The 17,317-nt window shown below is 40.7% G+C and overlaps 1 protein-coding gene across 4 annotated transcripts in view; it reads left to right on the forward strand.

The window, feature by feature from the left end:
* The window catches only part of tbc1d22b (TBC1 domain family, member 22B), a 355,700-nt gene that overhangs the window by 36,200 nt on the left and 302,183 nt on the right, over positions 1-17,317 (forward strand). For all 4 annotated transcript variants that reach the window (XM_041195481.1, XM_041195479.1, XM_041195482.1 and 1 more), the window contains one exon: positions 13,668-13,981. In XM_041195481.1, the coding sequence (XP_041051415.1) occupies positions 13,668-13,981 (314 nt within the window). The remainder of the gene's footprint in view (positions 1-13,667; positions 13,982-17,317) is intronic.

Here is a 17,317-nt window from a genome sequence, read left to right on the forward strand (position 1 = left end):
CTTGGAGCACATCTTGTAAATGGTACACACTGCTGCGGCGGTGGTGGAGGGAATGAATGTTTGTGGATGGGGTGCCAATCAAGTGGGCAGCTTTGGCCTGCATGGTGTCAAGCTTTGAGTGTTGTTGGAGTTTCACTCATCCAGGCAAGTGGAGGGTATTCCATCACACCCCTGACTTGTGCCTTGTAGATGTTGAATAGGCTATGGGGAGTCGGGAGGTGAGTGCAGGATTCCTAGCCTCTGACCTGCTGTTGTAGCCACAGTATTTAAAAGGCTAGTCCAGTTCAGTTTCTGGTCAATGGTAACCCCCAGGATGTTGATAGTGGGGATACAACGACGATAGTGCTATTGAATGTCAAGGGTGATGGTCAGATTTTCTCTTGTTGGAGCTGGTCATTGTCTGGCATTTGTACGGCGCGCATGTTACTTGCCACTTGTCAGCCCAAGCCTGGCTATAGTGCAGGTCTTGCTGCATTTGGACATGGACTACTTCACTATCTGAGGAGTGGCAAATGGTACTGAACATTGTGCAATCATCAACGAACATCCCCATTTCTGACCTTATGATAGAAGGTAGGTCATTGATGAAGCAGCTGAAGATGGTCAAGTTTAGGACACTATCCTGAGGAATTCCTGCAGTGATGTCCTGGAACAACAACTAGAACCATCTTCCTTTGTGTGAGGTATGACTCCAACCAGCAAAGAGTTTTCCACTTGATTCCTATTGAGTCCAGTTTTGCTTGGGCTCTTTGATGTCACACGTGGTCAAATGCAGCCTTGATGTCAAGGGCAATCACTCTCTCCTTGCCTCTGGAGAGTTCAGCTCTTTTGTCCATGTTTTAACCAAAGCTGTAACATGGTCAAGAGCTGAGTGACTCAGGTGGAACCCAAGCTGAGTGTCAGTGAGGAGGCTATTTCTAAGCAAGTGGTGCTTGATAGCGCTGTTGATGACCTCTACCATCACTTTACTGATGATTGAGAGTAGACTTTGGTGGTGGTAATTGGCCTGGTTGGATTTGTCCTGCTTTTTGTGTACATGACATACCTGGGCAATTTTCCACATTGCTGGGTAGATGTTGTAACTGCACTGGAACAGCTTTGCCAGCATTTGATTATGTTTGGCGTCAAGGAGCCCGGGCAAATCTGGAGTCAATGGGAATCAAGTGCAAAACCCTCTGCTGGTTGGAGTCATACCTCGCACAAAGGAAGATGGTTGTGGTTGTTGGAAGCCAATCATCTCAATTCCAGGACATCACTGCAGGAGTTCCTCAGGATAGCGCCCTAAGCTTGACCATCTTCAGCTGCTTCATCAATGACCTACCTTCCATCATAAGGTCAGAAATGGGGATGTTTGCTGATGATTGCATAACGTTTAACACCATTTGCCACTCTTCAAATACTGAAACAGTCCATGTCTAAATGCAGCAAGATTTGCACTATATCCAGGCTTGGGCTGACAAGTGGCACGTAACATGTGCAGCACACAAATGCCAGACAATGGCCAGCTCCAACAAGAGAGAATCTGATCATCGCCCCTTGACATTCAATGACACTATCATCATTGATTCCCCACTATCAACATCCTGGGGATTACCATTAACCAGAAACTTTTGAAACCGTTGTAGCTGCACTGCAACAGCTTTGCCAGGGGCGCAGCAAGTTCTGGAGCACAAGACTTCAGTACTATTGCTGGAATATTGTCGGGGCCCATAGCCTTTGCAGTGTACAGTGCCTTCAGCCGTTTCTTGATATCACATGGAGTGAATTGAATTGGTGGAAGTCTGGCATCTGTGATGCTGGTGACCTCAGGATGAGGCCAAGATGGATCATCCACTTGGAACTTCTGGCTGAAGATTGTTGCAAGTGCTTCAGCCTTATCTTTTGCAGTGATGTGCTGGGCTCCCATAATTTGGGATGGGGATATTTGTGGAGCCTTTTCCTCCAGTGTGTTGTTTAATTGTCCATCACCATTCACGACTGGATGTGGCAGGACTGTAGAGCTTAAATCTGATCTGTTGGTTGTGGATTGCTTAGCTTTGGCTATCACTTGCTGCTTATGCTGTTTTGCTTGCAAGTGGTCCTGTGTTGTAGCTTCACCAGGTTGACAATTCATTTTTAGGTATTCCTGATGCTGCTCTGGCATGCTGTCCTGCACTCTTCATTGAATCAGGGTTGATCCTCTGGCTTGGTGGTAATGGTGGTGTGGGGAATATGCTGGGCCATGAGGTTACAGATTGTGGTCGAGTACAATTCTGTTAACCCTGTTGCTATTAGTCGATTCCCAAGGTTTATCCTTCTCCAATTTCAAAATATAAATCCACTTTCTATTGCAATATCATTGAATTCAGCGGTGCATAATTTTACTTGGCTATGATGTTGTAAGATTAGGATCCGGTCATACCTGGCTTTGGATTAATGAATTCACAGCTGCCTTTGCTGTTGTGTTAATTTATTGTTCTGTGCGCTATTTTTGTTTTGAATAGATGCGTAAAACCATTATAAGGCTCTTACGATTTCCCTCCTCCTGACATGTTGTTGAGCTCTTGATCACATCTCTGTTACTGTGGTAAAGAGCTAGGCAGCAGTCAAAGAAAGATCATTAGGGGAATAGTCCTCTATGGTCCACTCATTGGAATTTGCTGGTACAGTGAAACCTTGATGAGTCAGACTCAAATGTCATGAAATTCTGCTTGTGTCGAAGTTATCAACCATTTCCGCCGGCAAGGTAGCAAAAACAGTAGACCAATGCCAGTGATTAGCTGAAGTTCCGTAGTGGTTGATCCAAATTAGCTAAACTTTTGTTCCGCGTTGGCAAGAAAAATAATGCTGAAATCCTTCGCAAGAAAGGTGCTTTCACAGCGCAAGCAAACTGGCCTCTTTCAGGGCCGTGTGACCACACCGACCAATCAGAGCAGAATGGCTAGATCTAAGTGCATTCAACTATGAAATGCTGGACAAGCCATAATTTTACATCAAGGTTTCTCTGTGGATCGATGTGCAAATATGGTGAAACCTGTGATAAAGTTATAAGGGTTTTGGATTGAGGAGGTGGTGAAGTTGAGAAGCAAGTGGAAAACTGTGGCTGGAGTGGAAAGTGGATATCATGAAAGAGTGGGAGGTTCCACCATAAAGTTTGTCCACCATTCTGAAAACCAAGGAGAACACCTTGGAACAGTTCAACAAACAGGCGTTCTCTCCAGCAGGAACAGAGTGATAATGGCTGCCTATTCCAATGTTGAAGAAGCTCTGCTAACATGGTTTATGGCAGCCTGAGCAGTGAATGTGCCCATCGCTCTTTTTTGTCGGCATAATGGGCTACGTAGGGACATGTATATAAGGCAAATTGGTCCTCTGTGGCTGTGACAAAGCTCTGCTTAACCTGAATTGCAAGGCAGTTCCCCTGAAATTTGACTCATCAAGAATTTACTGTAGTTAGTTCATGATGTTGGCAGGAGGCTGAGAATCGATTGCCACCTCCCTGCTCAGTTGAAGATGTTGTGAAAGTTGTGGAAAGGTAAAGGTTGCCTTGCCATTTTATAATTAAAACAAATACTCATGCTAACACAACCTTACTATTGAAGGAGCAGTGAAGGCCATAAAGATCATTAAGTGTAAGCCCCTAAAAGACTGAACTTGGAATTGGAATTGTTGCTTTGTGAATAATGTCATTGACATTCTTTTCTTGGTAAGTAGTTATGAAGTAAGTAACATTTAAAGCAGATCAATTCATACTTTTAGTTGGAAATATTTGAAAGAACTGAAGTATTTCTGTAATGAATTTTTAATAGTTTTATAAAATTGTTTATTCTAGTAATATATAGACAGGAGGTGATCTATTTGTAAATGATGTGCCATGAGCACTATCCGTTTTTCAAAAAAAACACTTCTACCTTGTAATTCAGCAAAACGTGTTTTCTTCTATGCGACCTTGTCACAACAACAAGATAGCTGTCCTTATGAAAAATGAAAACTTTCTTTGACCTTATGCAGACTGCAAGAGATTTGACATTTATACATAAAATGAAAAATAAATAATCTTCATACAGCATCGATCATAATATTTTCTGTCACTAATTCATCTAATAAGCAATGTCTTAAAATGCTGGCATAGTAAACTCCCTATATTTCATCTGTTGTTACATTTACCTTCTCATTGTTATGTATGGGGTAAGTCTTGTTCCAGAATAAATCCTTTCCTTATGAAAATTGGGTTTAATTAGCAAAACTCATATTAAAAACATAGAATATTTATGGCATAGAAGGAGGCCATTCAGCCCATAATGTCTGTGCCAACCAGAAGAGTTATTCTGCTTAAACCTGCTTTCCAGCTTTTGGTCCATTGTCCTCCAGTTACAGCAATTCAAGTACAAATTCAAGTACCTTTTTGAGTGCAATGAGGGCTTCTGCCTCTACCACCCTTTCAGACAGTGAATTCTATGATGTGGGAAAATGTCCATTTTGGCAGGAAGTATAAAAAAAGCATATTTTCTAAATGGTGAGAGATTGCAGAGTGTTGAGATGCAGAGGGATCAGGGTGTCCTTGTGCATGAATTGCAAAAAGATTAGTATGCATGTACAGCAAGTAATGAGGAAACTAATAGAATGTTATCGTTTATTGTGAGGAGTGTGGATACAAAGGTGGGGCGATTGTGCTTCAGTTATACAGGGCATTGGTGAGACCACATCTGGAGTACTGTGTACAGTATTGGTCTCCTTATTTAAGGAAGGATGTAAGTGCGTTGGAAGCAGTTCAGGTAAGGATTACTAGACTAATATAGGAAGGTTATCTAATGAGGAATGGTTAGACAGGCTAGGCTTGTATCCGTTGGAATTTAGAACAGGTAAGAGGCAACTTGTTTGAAACATATAAGATCCTGAAGGGTCTTGACAGGGTGAATGTGGAAAGTGTGTTTCCTCTTGTGGGGTCGCCCATTTAAGACAGTTGAAAGAAACTTTTTCTGTCAGAGGGTCATCTGTCTTTGGAACTCTTCCTCAATAGCAGTGGAGGCAGAGTCTTTGGATATTTTTAAGGCGGAGCTAGATAGATTCTTGATAAGCAAGTGGGTGAAAGATTATCGAGGCTCAGTGGGAATGTGGAAATGAAGTTACAATCTGCTCAGCCATGATTTTATTGAGTGGTAAAGTAGGCTCAAAGGGCCGAGTGGCCTACTCCTCCTTATTTGTGTATTTGTAGACCCCACTATCTGAGAGAAAACATTTCTCAACTTCCCTCTAATCCTTCCACCACTTACTTTAAATCTATGCTCTTGTAATTGAGGAACGATGACACTCAAAACTCAAAAAGTTGGGCAATTTTTGAATTATTAATGAAAATGTAAAAATAATCATACCGTATCTCTCCTTTTTTCCATTCTTTCTGCCCCACTAAGTATGTGATCCTGTTCCATAGGCAAAGTATAAATTAATTTCTTACAGTAAATGGAAATATTAAAGCATTTTGTTATTGTGCTATTAAGCATTTAATCCAAGAACTTTAAATTATGTAATAATTGGATATTGCTGCTTACATTTTGTTAGCTTCCTGGAATAGAGTCAACACTTTTCAAACTGCTGCTCAGAGATTTTGTTATAGCTTTATTGGTGAAAGTTGGACATTGTTCATTATGTATCCTGAGAATCCAGTTTTACTTGAATGAGATTTTTTTAAAAAAAGACTAAAAGCACAGCCTCCGTAGAGACAAAACAAGAAATAATTTGCTAGACTTGATATTAACTAGATATTTGTTAGGAACTCTGCAGGCAAAGTTTTTGTAAATTTGAATAAATGAACATATGGAATGTAGAAGTAGGCCTTTCAGACCCTTGAGCCTGCGCCACCATTCAATAAGATCATGGCTGATCTGTTTGTGTTTTGAATCCCACATTTCCATGTACCCCGATAACCTTTGACTCCCTTGCCTAACAAGGATCTATCTATAACAAAAACAGAATTACCTGGAAAAACTCAGCAGGTCTGACAGCATCGGCGGAGAAGAAAAGAGTTGACGTTTCGAGTCCTCATGACCCTTCGACAGAACTTGAGTGAATCCAAGAAAGGGGTGAAATATAAACTGGTTTAAGGTGTGTGTGGGGGGGGGCGAGGTTTGGGTGGGGGGAGAGAGAGAGAAGTGGAGGGGGTTGGTGTAGGGACAAACAAGCAGTGATAGAAGCAGATCATGAAGAGATGTCACAAACAACAGAACAAAAGAACACATAGGTGTTAAAGTTGGTGATATTATCTAAACAAATGTGCTAATTAAGAATGGATGGTAGGGCACTCAAGGTATAGCTCTAGTGGGGGTGGGGTGAGCATAAAAGATTTAAAAATATTTAAAAATAATGGAAATAGGTGGGAAAAGAAAAATCCGTATAATTTATTGGAAAAAACAAAAGGAAGGGGGAAGAAACAGAAAGGGGGTGGGGATGGAGGAGGGAGCTCAAGAACTAAAGTTGTTGAATTCAATATTCAGTCCGGAAGGCTGTAAAGTGCCTAGTCGGAAGATGAGGTGTTGTTCCTCCAGTTTGCGTTGGGCTTTACTGGAAGAATGCAGCAAGCCAAGGACAGACATGTGGGCAAGAGAGCAGGGTGGAGTGTTAAAATGACAAGCGACAGGGAGGTTTGGGTCATTCTTGCGGACAGACCGCAGGTGTTCTTCAAATCGGTGGACCAGTTTACGTTTGATCTCTCCAATGTAGAGGAGACCACATTAGGAGCAACGAATGCAGTAGACTAAGTTGGGGGAAATGCAAGTGAAATGCTGCTTCACTTGAAAGGAGTGTTTGGGCCCTTGGACGGTGAGGAGAGAGGAAGTGAAGGGGCAGGTGTTGCATCTTTTGCGTGGGCATGGGGTGGTGCCATAGGAGGGGGTTGAGGAGTAGGGGGTGATGGAGGAGTGGACCTGAGTGTCCAGGAGGGAACGATCCCTACGGAATGCCGATAGGGGGGTTGAAGGGAAGATGGGTTTCTATCTCCACCATAAAAATATCCAATGACCCCACATCCACCAGCTTCTGAGGCAGAGAGTTTCAAAGTTGCACAGCCCTCAGATGAGGAGAATATTTTTCTCTCTCTCTCCTAAAAGGGCAACCCCTAATTTCAAAACAGTGACCCCAAGTTCTGGACTCACCCACCAGAAGAAACATCCTTTCCATGTCCATCTTGTCCATACCTTTCAGGATCTTATATACTTCAATCATGTCACCCCTTGCTCTTCCAAACTCCCTGGAAAACAAGCCCAGTCTGTCTAACCTTTCCTCATAAGACAAACCTGATCATTCCAGGTATCAATCTAGCAAACCTCCTCTGAACTGTCTCCAATACATTTACATCTTTCCTTAAATAAGGAGACCAAAATTGCGCACAATATTCTAGATATGACCTCGACAGTGCCCTGTATAACTGAAGCATAGCATCCTTACGTTTGTATTCAATTCCTCTGATAAAGGATAGCATTTCTTAATTCCCTTCTTAATTACTTGCCTTCTTAATTACTTGCTGTTCCTTCATACTAACACTTTGTGATTCATGCACTAGAACACCTAGATCCTTCTGCACCTCGGAATTCTGCAGCCGTTTTCCATTTAACATCTCTCACATGAAGTACTTGAGGCAAATAGCATAGCTGCAATTAAGGAGAAAGGAATAGTAGTATATCCTGATAGTGTTAGATAAAGTAGGATGGAAGGCAACTCATGTACTAGTGTAGACCAATTGGGCTAAGTGGCTTGTTCCTGTACTGTGGGGCTGAATTTTACTGATCCCTAGGAGATGGGAAGGGAAGCTTGGGAACTAAAATCACAGAGTCTGGCCGGATCGGCTCCCCAGTGCAGTGCCACTGTTGAGGTACTTTACCAGCAGCAGCACCAGAAGTGGACAGGCGATCTCCATATTCAAAGGCCCTATTAAGGGCCATTTTACCATGCCATCGGCATTTTTTTTATTCGTTCATGGGATGTGGGTGTGGCTGACGTTTATTGCCCATCCCTAATTGCCCTTGTTCAGAGGGCATTTAAGAGCCAATCACATTGCTGCTGGAGTCACATGTAGGCCAGACCAGGTAAGGACAGCAGATTCCCTTCCCTAAAGGACATCAGTGAACCAGATGGGTTTTTATGACAATCAATAATAGTTTCATGATCGTCATCAGACTTTTAATTCCAGGTTTTCATTCAGTTCGAATTTTGCCATCTGCAGTGGTGGGATTTGAACCCAGTTCCCCAGATCATTACCCTGGGTCTCTGAAATATTAGTCAGTGACAATACCACTATGTCACCGCCTCTCCCAGAGGTGGGGTGGCTTTCTTTTGGGTAGGCTGCCAGCTAAATGGAAGTGGTCTCCCAGCTACAGCCTGGAGTGGGTGAAAGTTTCATGTGTTAAAGATGGTCTGCGGGCAGGGAAGGCAGCACCTGCTGCCCCAACAACCTCCCCTGAGGAGTTTCCCACTTGACTCTTGGGTGTTTTAATTTTTTTCTCCCTCATTACCTGTCCATGATCCCGATGTTTCCTGTATTCCTCAGCAGCGACCACCTCTGGTAGTGTTGCTGATGTTTTGGAGCTGTGATCAGGCTGGTGACATGGAGATTCTGACCTTTGGGTCCACGGGTGGCCAATTAGGAGGCCGCCTGTCTTAAAATTACCAAGTGGGTTCCGCTGCTGTCAGCGTGCTCGGCATCTGCTTTTCAATGCAATGTCTAGGCCCCCTTTCAGCTGATAAAATTTAAGCCATAAATTTTGTGTAGTTCCTTCTTGTAAATTACTGCATATACACAACTATATGAATTGCACTATTTTTGTTTTTGATTTGTGAAATTGAACGAAATGTCACAAAGGCAATATGTATAGAATATTGGTGTCTGCCTAGGTATTGGCCATTACACATCAAGGGAAAAGTTAGAATGGGTAACAAAGGGGACAGGAAGGGAACCAGTGGTGTTAGTTTATGTAAGATTGAACAATATAGGGAGAAATAATAATGCCCTTAATGCTCACATAATAGCTGCATGGATCTATAAGCATATATATCGTAGAAACACTTTGCCAAGCATTTCAGAGCTGTAATTAAAAATGGACACAGAGCTAAAGGAGAGTACCAAAGATGCAACTACCAGAGAAAGTTTTCATGGAGGAGATTGAGGTGGAGAAGCAGAGGAGTTCAGGGAGACAATTCCAGAGCTTGGAACATAGGCAGCTGAAGGCATGGCCGTAAATGGTGGGTAGTCAGAGGGGGAATGTACAATTAACCACAGGCAGATGAACGGAGAGTTAGGGGGGTTGTTGTAGAGGTTGAACAAAGTTTCAGCGACCGGGAAGGGGAGGCTACTGGAAGTGTTTAAACACACAGATAATTAAATCTGAGATATTGTGGGGACAGGATCCAATATAATCCAACAAAGACAAGGGTTCGTGTGACATGGGATCCAGTCAGCAGAATTTTCTAGAATTTCTGAAGAGTGAAACACAGGAGAAGATTGAAATAAGTTTAATGTCATGAATGAAAATTTCCCTGACTTGGGCTAAGATTGGAGCAGAAGAAGGCACTGTAGTGGAAGTGGAATTAAGCCAACTTTGTGTGAGAGAATAATAATGGAAAATGCTGGAAATACTCACCAAATCAAGCAAAATTTGTGGAGAGAGAAAAACAGAGTTCATATTTCAGGTCACTAGCATTCATCTGAAAGCTCATTGACCTATAATGTGAACTATGTTTCTCTCCATTTATGTCACCTGACCTGTTGAGTGTTTTCCATCATTTTTCTGTTTTTTGGTCGGTTGCCAGCATATAAGGATTTAGCTTTTGTTTGTGTGTGAGGGCATTGACTCTGATGGTCAGCTCGGGGCTGAATAGGATGCTGAAGTGGGAACAACCTGGTTCAGCTTGAGATAAAGGGAGGAAATGACTCATTGGTAATGATATAAAGTATGTGGCGGGTGAGGATGATACCTCCAATCTTCCTAATTAAAATCTATGACAAAATAACAAAGGTCATGCCTGAGGTATGGATAGTAGAGATGACTGAGAGACCACTTGTCAGATGGCATGCTTTTTCTTGTATTGTTTTCAAAGATGTGATAGATGTGGGGTTTATCTTAGCAGCATTCAAATTTTGATGGCATATTAAAAGTTAAATAATTGCTTGCCATGAAAGAGGAAATGGGACTTCTTAGAAGGAGCTGTAGTGAATGAGTAATTATGACCGTTCCCTTTGAGCTCAGTGAGCATGGCCGAAATCAAGAATGTTGAAAGAGGGAGTCTCAAAGTTTAAAAAGGTGTTTGCTGATGTTAGCCTTCAAATAAACTTGAATAAGCTATCCCTTTTGAAGAATCAAAAATTGTTTTCATTGCCTCCTTGAAGGACATGGAGGAAGGAAGAGAAATAACCACTTGTATTGGATTTTACCAGGTCTTCAAGATGACTCAAATGCTTCACACCCAATGAATTACTTTTGAAATGTAGTCTCTTCTTCTGGAGCATGGATAGTGCAATGTGCACACCTTAAAGTGTTACAAAGAGCATTTTGTCTGATTTTCTGTGACATTGAATGAGGAAATGGATGTTGACCAAACAAAGGAGGAACTCCTTGTATTTTTTTCAATAATGCCATAGAGAGAAAGGTGAGGCCTTAACATCTCAGCTAAAAGGTGGCATTTTTCACACATCGGCTCATCCTTTGTGCTACTCTGAAGTGATGGCCCACATATTTGCTGAGATCTGAGGTGAGCATGCTATCAACCAAGTCAAGATGACACAAGATGATCCAAATTTAGCGACTGAGAGAATATACTGAAAGATAAATGGAGCTTGTGTACGTTGACGGCATATGATTTGGAGGAAGTGGGTGAATGTAGGAAGGAGTTGCCACTAAAAGAATGGTAAAATGGTTGGACCAAAAGCTGAGGATGGCATTAAAAATGGAGGGAAGTAAGTGATATGAAGAAATTTGGCACAGTGCTTAGACTTTGAAATTGTTTTAGACGCACTGCATCGGGTTAGTCAGGAGTTGTACTTAACAATGATAAACACGTGGACTAGGCTTCAAAGTGAGATGGGTAAAATCCTCTAATTATTTAAGAAATAATTGGCTGTTTTGATAGGAATCTTTCTGGAATTGATGAGTTAAAGTCGGTAGATTGACCATCTTATTTTTTTTTGTGAACCACCTAGCTATGTGTAATCGATTGAGAATTCTTTACTGGACCACTGATGACAAAACAAAAATCCTGTGTCTCTGGAATGTGATTTCATTATTTATTCTGGAGCTGAGATCTATGGCCCACAAGTATGGGTGGTAATGCTTTTCAGAATTTATCCTTGTGCCACTTTTCATTTTCTCAATGGTTGCTCCTGCAAGGAAATCAGCACGACTGTCTACTGCAATTTAAACAAAAGATGTATTGCCTTACACTTAACTTTATTCCTTATGGGATTGTGGCAGTAGAACCTGTGAAGCAGATCCAGGGGGGTGGGGCGGGGGGGGGTGTGTGTGTGTGTCTCTCTGTCCATACACCTCTCTCTCCATATATACAATTTCTATACTCTTTCTATACAATATGCCTACCTCAATACACATATATAATGTATGAATGTGTCTATAATATTGAGCCTTTTGATACCATGCTATATCTGAAGCCCACCATACTGGAAAAACACAGATACCTATTGTACACGTACAGTTGTGTTGCAAAGTTGCATTTGAGATGCAAGAGGGAGGTCTGCACAGGTTGAAGATGCAACATAGGGTATGCGTACATTGAATGCTTCACTTGCTAGTCACCAGAATAAACGTTGATTATATTGTTATAAAAACAGAAGATGCTGGAAATACACAGCAGGTCAGGCAGCATCTGTGGAGCATGAAACAGTTAACATTTCAGGTCGATGACCTTTCATCAGAACTGGGAAACGTTAGAAATGTAGTAGTTGAAAGGGGGAGGGGTGGAAAGGTCTGTGATAGGGTGGGAAGACAGAAGATAGTTGTTCAGAACTCAACAGGCAAAAAGTTTTATACTTTTGAATATCTCCCACACAAAGTAATTGAGGCAAATTGAATAGCAGTATTTAAGGAGAAAGGAATAGAAGTATATCCTGACAGTATTAGATAAAGTAGGGTGGAAGGAGATTCATGTACAGCATAAATACCAGCATAGACCAGTTGGGCTATGGCTTGTCACTATACTGTAGGGCTGAATTTTACTCACCCCCAGAAGGTGGCAAGGGATGCTTGGGTGCTAAACTCGTGGAGAACCAGGTCAAACCGGCTCCTCAATACAGTCGTGCAGTCAGGATATTGTTAGGAACTCCGCAGGCAAAAGATTTTATGATTTTGAATATCTCCCACATGAAGTAGTTGAGGCAAATAGCATATCTGCATTCAAGCAGAAAGGAATAGAAGTATATTCTGATAGGGTTCAATAAAATAGGCTGCGAGAAAGCCTTGGTGTGCAAAGCCAAAGGGCGTGGTTATGGGGCAAATAAAGATACAAAAGATGCCTAAAGGTGTGCATGGCAGAATAATGAACAGTCGCTTCCTGAAATCAAAGACCTTAAAATCAAAACCTGCAAAATCGCAGCAGAGGTTATAATTTGAAATTGTCTGGTAGGTCGTAAAGTGCCTCGTCAAAAGATGAGGTACTTTTCCTCGAGCTTGTGTTGAACTTCATTGGAACACTACAGAAGTCCTATAATAGATCAGGGTAGGAGCATGGTGGAGAATGAAAATAACAGGTGATTTTGTTACTGTGATTGTTATTGTCTTCCAGAAGCACAATACATATGAAAATTATCACTTTAGGTGAACTTTGTACCCTTGATTTAAAATGAATGTGACACACATAACTGATTAACTCAAAGCTTTTCCCAATTAATAGTCCATTTAATGGTGCTTTGTAAACCTTGAACTAAGGTTGAATTAAATTCTACGAAAATCAACTTGTTCTTCCTACACTTTTTAACGAAGAGTGCATATGATTTACTGTTTGGATACAAGTTTTATACAGTGAATGAACCAGATAATATGTAATTAGCTCACAATTACAGCATTCAAGAATTATATTAGATCATACATGTAAGATTGCACCTTAAAATCAGACTTTGCATGCTGCCGTGAAGGTTATAAAACATTTCCAGTAAAATGACTTACTGTCTGCATTGTCAAAATAAATTTGTTCTGATCTACTAACCCCCTGGAGCAATATGTTCCAAGTATAGGAAGCTTGATACTCATTCTGAGTTGGACTACAATAAATTGTTCCTGTGCTTGATACTTGCTTGAGGCAATTGTCATTTATGCTGGAGTGTAGGAAGTTTTTATGTCTAATACAAAATTTAGTCAATTAATAGTTATTGTTATTGTGCTGCACATTTTATATGGATGACTGAAGATGCAATTCCCTTTCGCAAATAGCTCTATTTCCTGTTTGGATGTTAATTCTAATAATTTGTTTTCTGAACTCAATTATTGCTATGATATAATTGTTTTTTTAAAAAAAATGTGCAGTGATTCAGGTAAATCAGTTTATGACCACTTAATACTAATTTTATTTTTTTGCAGATAATATTAAAAATATAGAACTGCCATTTTTACTTAAATTTATGGACAAACAAGTCGCAATCAATTGTGGGATGGTGTTCCAATACTAAGTCGATTTGTGTCGGTTTCTTCTTGCAGCTTACTTAAAGAAGGTTCTAAGATGTATGCACAGTCAAAATCAAAGAGAGCCTCAAGTTTCCATGAGTTTGCAAAAAGTACCAGTGATGCTTGGGATATTGGGGATGATGAAGAAGAGGAGTTCACGTCTTTTGCTTCCCAAAGCCTTAATTCAAAGGTTGCAATGGCAACAGCCGCTCAGGTCATTCAGAACCACAATAAATTGAAGGAATCTCCTGGAGAGAAGATGCAGCAGTCTGAATCAACCGATGAGGTTAAAAGAAATGGCAAGGTGGTCAAATCGAACAGTGAAGTACAACTGTCAGTGTCTTCAGGTAAGGACCTGCTTATACTTCTATGAGCATAATTGGAAATTTATGTTCTTGATCATTGGAGAATGTTAGAGGTTGTTAGCCCTCTATTTTATATTATTCCTTGATGTGTTGATAGGTTGCCGATAAAGTGTTTATAAACAAATGCAGCACATGCCTTGTGTGTGCATGCGCATGTGCATGATGGACACCCCCAAAAAAACAGACAGCTGCAGACAAAGCAGATGCACATTGACAGTTCTAAATAAGTTGCACTGAACTAGATAAAAGCAACACCTGGAAACCATTAACATTTACAAGTTATGAACTATGGACAGCCTTCAAGGCACCAAGTCTATTTGCTACTTAAAAGCATGGGACATGCAGGTAAGCATGAGGTGGCAGCTGGTGAAAGAACTGGCTTTTATGGAATAGAGATCTCTTTATCCAACATCTATGTAGCAGAGTAACCACTGTATCCCTTGGACTGAATGCTTACATACCTATATCCCAGTGATTGTTTAATTCTTCTGCTGCTATTGATGCTGGCGAAAGAACACCCGTTCTACAAGAGCCAGGAACTGCACTGGGCAGTTCTTTAAACCAGTCTGTCAAGGAGCACCATCTGACTTAGGCGATAGAATAAATTCCTTTCCATTCCTGCCAAATGTTATCAGGTATTTCTAGTTTAAAACTATTCAGTGAAGAACATGTGTACAGATTGTGAAAACAGCCATGCAGGAAGAAAACTTCAGTCAGACCACAAGCTGAGCACTCAAAACCCAACAAAAAAACCCTATGAGAGGCTGAAGAGAATGGAAAAAAGTAAAGCTGCAATTTGAAGATTGCATCTCACTTCACTGGCACATTGGCTACCAGTAAAACTGTTAACAGTGCCCGAGCCACTCGACAACATTTCAAACAGTAGTAACTGCAGCAGGTGGAGGGAGGGAATCCTGGGCAGGGGCCTGCAGGGCATCAATCTCCATAATTTGGCTGGATCTCTCAGGTCTTCCATCAGCCACCTTACCCCAGTGCAGGCTACTAATGCAGCAGAAACCAGGATCAGGGCATTGCCAGTGTGGGATCTTTCCATTGAGGGAGCAATGAACTGGGAAACCTAACATCAGAAAATGAGTTGAAATCACGTCCTGCTGGCAGATTTCCATAACTAGGCATAATTTAAAATGAAGGCATAAAAAAGATGGAATGTTGCAGGAGATACAGCCAATCCTGGGATATTTGGCACATCTAGTTGACTGTGTATATGTCCATTTTAAAAATGATGATTCTTGTGATTGAAAGGGCACCTTATGCAAGTGTCCCTGATTTACAGGGTTCACTGTATATACTTAAAACTTTTGTAATAGCTATAATTGTCACGGGTGTTGTTATCCACAAGAAGAAAGCAGCCTGAATTAAGGATAATTAATCAAACTAAGAAACAAAAATGTTGGGATATTGGAAGATGTAAGGTTAGGAACTTCACAGTTACTTATGCTTCGAACTCTGAAACCATCTCAAAATGAAAGCTTTTTCTACAGTATCATTACCATTACCATTTGAGTTTCAATTTGGGTAATGATTCATGCATTAAATAAGAGGGTGAAACCTTTGTCTTCAGAGTTGTGCCATATGCACTGTTCTCCTAAAAGGGGATTGTAAGGACTCAGGCTGCAGTTTAACTTTTGTACGAAATGGCACTTTGGATTTAAGCATTTATTCATGGAGCTTTATTCTTGTAATGTTATATTTATATATTCCACATTCATTTTCATTTTCTAAATGTGATTGATTTGACATTTGTATCCACAAACAATTCAAGTGTAAAATCTAATATTTTTGAATAGCCCCTGATGTCAAGAATGGATGGGATAACTGACGATGAGCAATATGTTTCTGACCAAGTTAATTAATGTGCAAGCCTGATATTCCTGGTATGAATTGGTATCTGAGCTGGGACATAAGATTTTTAAAGTATGTTTAAGTACCAGTTTGGCTCAGTTAGTGACTCTCTTGCTGAGTCTGAAGTTTTGTGTTTGAGCCCCATTATGAACTTGACCATATCATCTAGGCTGAGAATGCACTGTATTGTTGGAGTTACCACCACCAGATGAGATGAGATGTTAAATTGAAATCCTGTCCTCCTGTTCAAGTGGATGTAAAGGATCCCCTGGTATTATTGCAAGAAATGCAGATAGTTTACCCTTTGCCTTGGCCAACATTCCCTCCTCAACTAATGGGACCAAAATTGGATCACTCAGTCATCAGTTTTTTGCTGTTTTTAGGTCCTTTCTATGTGCATATTGGTTGCTTTGTTTGCTTATGTAGCAATATCAACTCCATTTCAGAAGAAATCCTTTGGTTGTAAGGCACTGAGGACAGCAGGTGGTAAGCAAGTTCCTTTTTCTTTATCATACAGTATTTGGATCATCTCACTACCTTCAGAAAGGGACGCATAGATGAGTAGCATATTTAATGTGCATTTCTTAGTGATCACAATTCTTGTATTCTGAGAGGAATCCCATCAGTCCAAGCGGTCTTCACTCAAACAACACACTAATTGCAAAAACATTTATTGGTGCATTTCCCTCCTCTCATTTCACTCCTAAGAATCTGAGGTAATCCATGGAAGAATTGAGTTTACCACTGATTGAGTACAGTGGACTCATGTAGGACTCATAATTGCATATCCTTTGATTTGTTACAGGTGGAGACTGAATGAACTGCTGTGCACTCCTTCGCTGACAAGTCTCTAATAAGACCTCATTCCTCCTCATGTCTCAGTGGAAACTTTGACCCTTCAATATACCAATAAAAGGGGAATGAAGTAGATATCATCTTTGTCTGAGTGATTATTGGTCAGGGAGTAATCTGATGGGCTACCAGTATGAGGAACCTCCTTTTTGATTTAATCTTTTAAGAAAGCAATGTAAAAAAAAGAAAGCTACTTTATTTAAGCAATAGGAATTTTGCATATCCAAGAAAAGGTGTGATACATTGATCATCTTGCTCAAGGTTCCTGATATGGAGAATTACCTGTTGATTCTAATTAGAGGGCACAAGTCTATAATATAGGACTGAAATGTCAGTGCTGCTAGTGGGAGAGAAGCGCCTCTGTGTAGCTTATTTTACTTTAATCTTACCTTCAGTAGAAGTTAAATTTTACTGTGATAGGATACAATGTTCGAGGAAAATCTTGGAAGAGTTTAGAAATAGGACCTCCTCAATGTGCTGTATATCTTCCATATTTAAAAAAACATGTAAATCTAAGTTTGACAAAGTAGATAGTTGAATGTGTTATATAAGCTATAAGACACAACCCATTGTTGATAGACTTCCCCAATGCTTCCATTAACA

Source organism: Carcharodon carcharias, chromosome 9 (genome assembly GCF_017639515.1).
Source record: "Carcharodon carcharias isolate sCarCar2 chromosome 9, sCarCar2.pri, whole genome shotgun sequence".
NCBI classification, from domain to species: Eukaryota; Metazoa; Chordata; class Chondrichthyes; order Lamniformes; family Lamnidae; genus Carcharodon; species Carcharodon carcharias.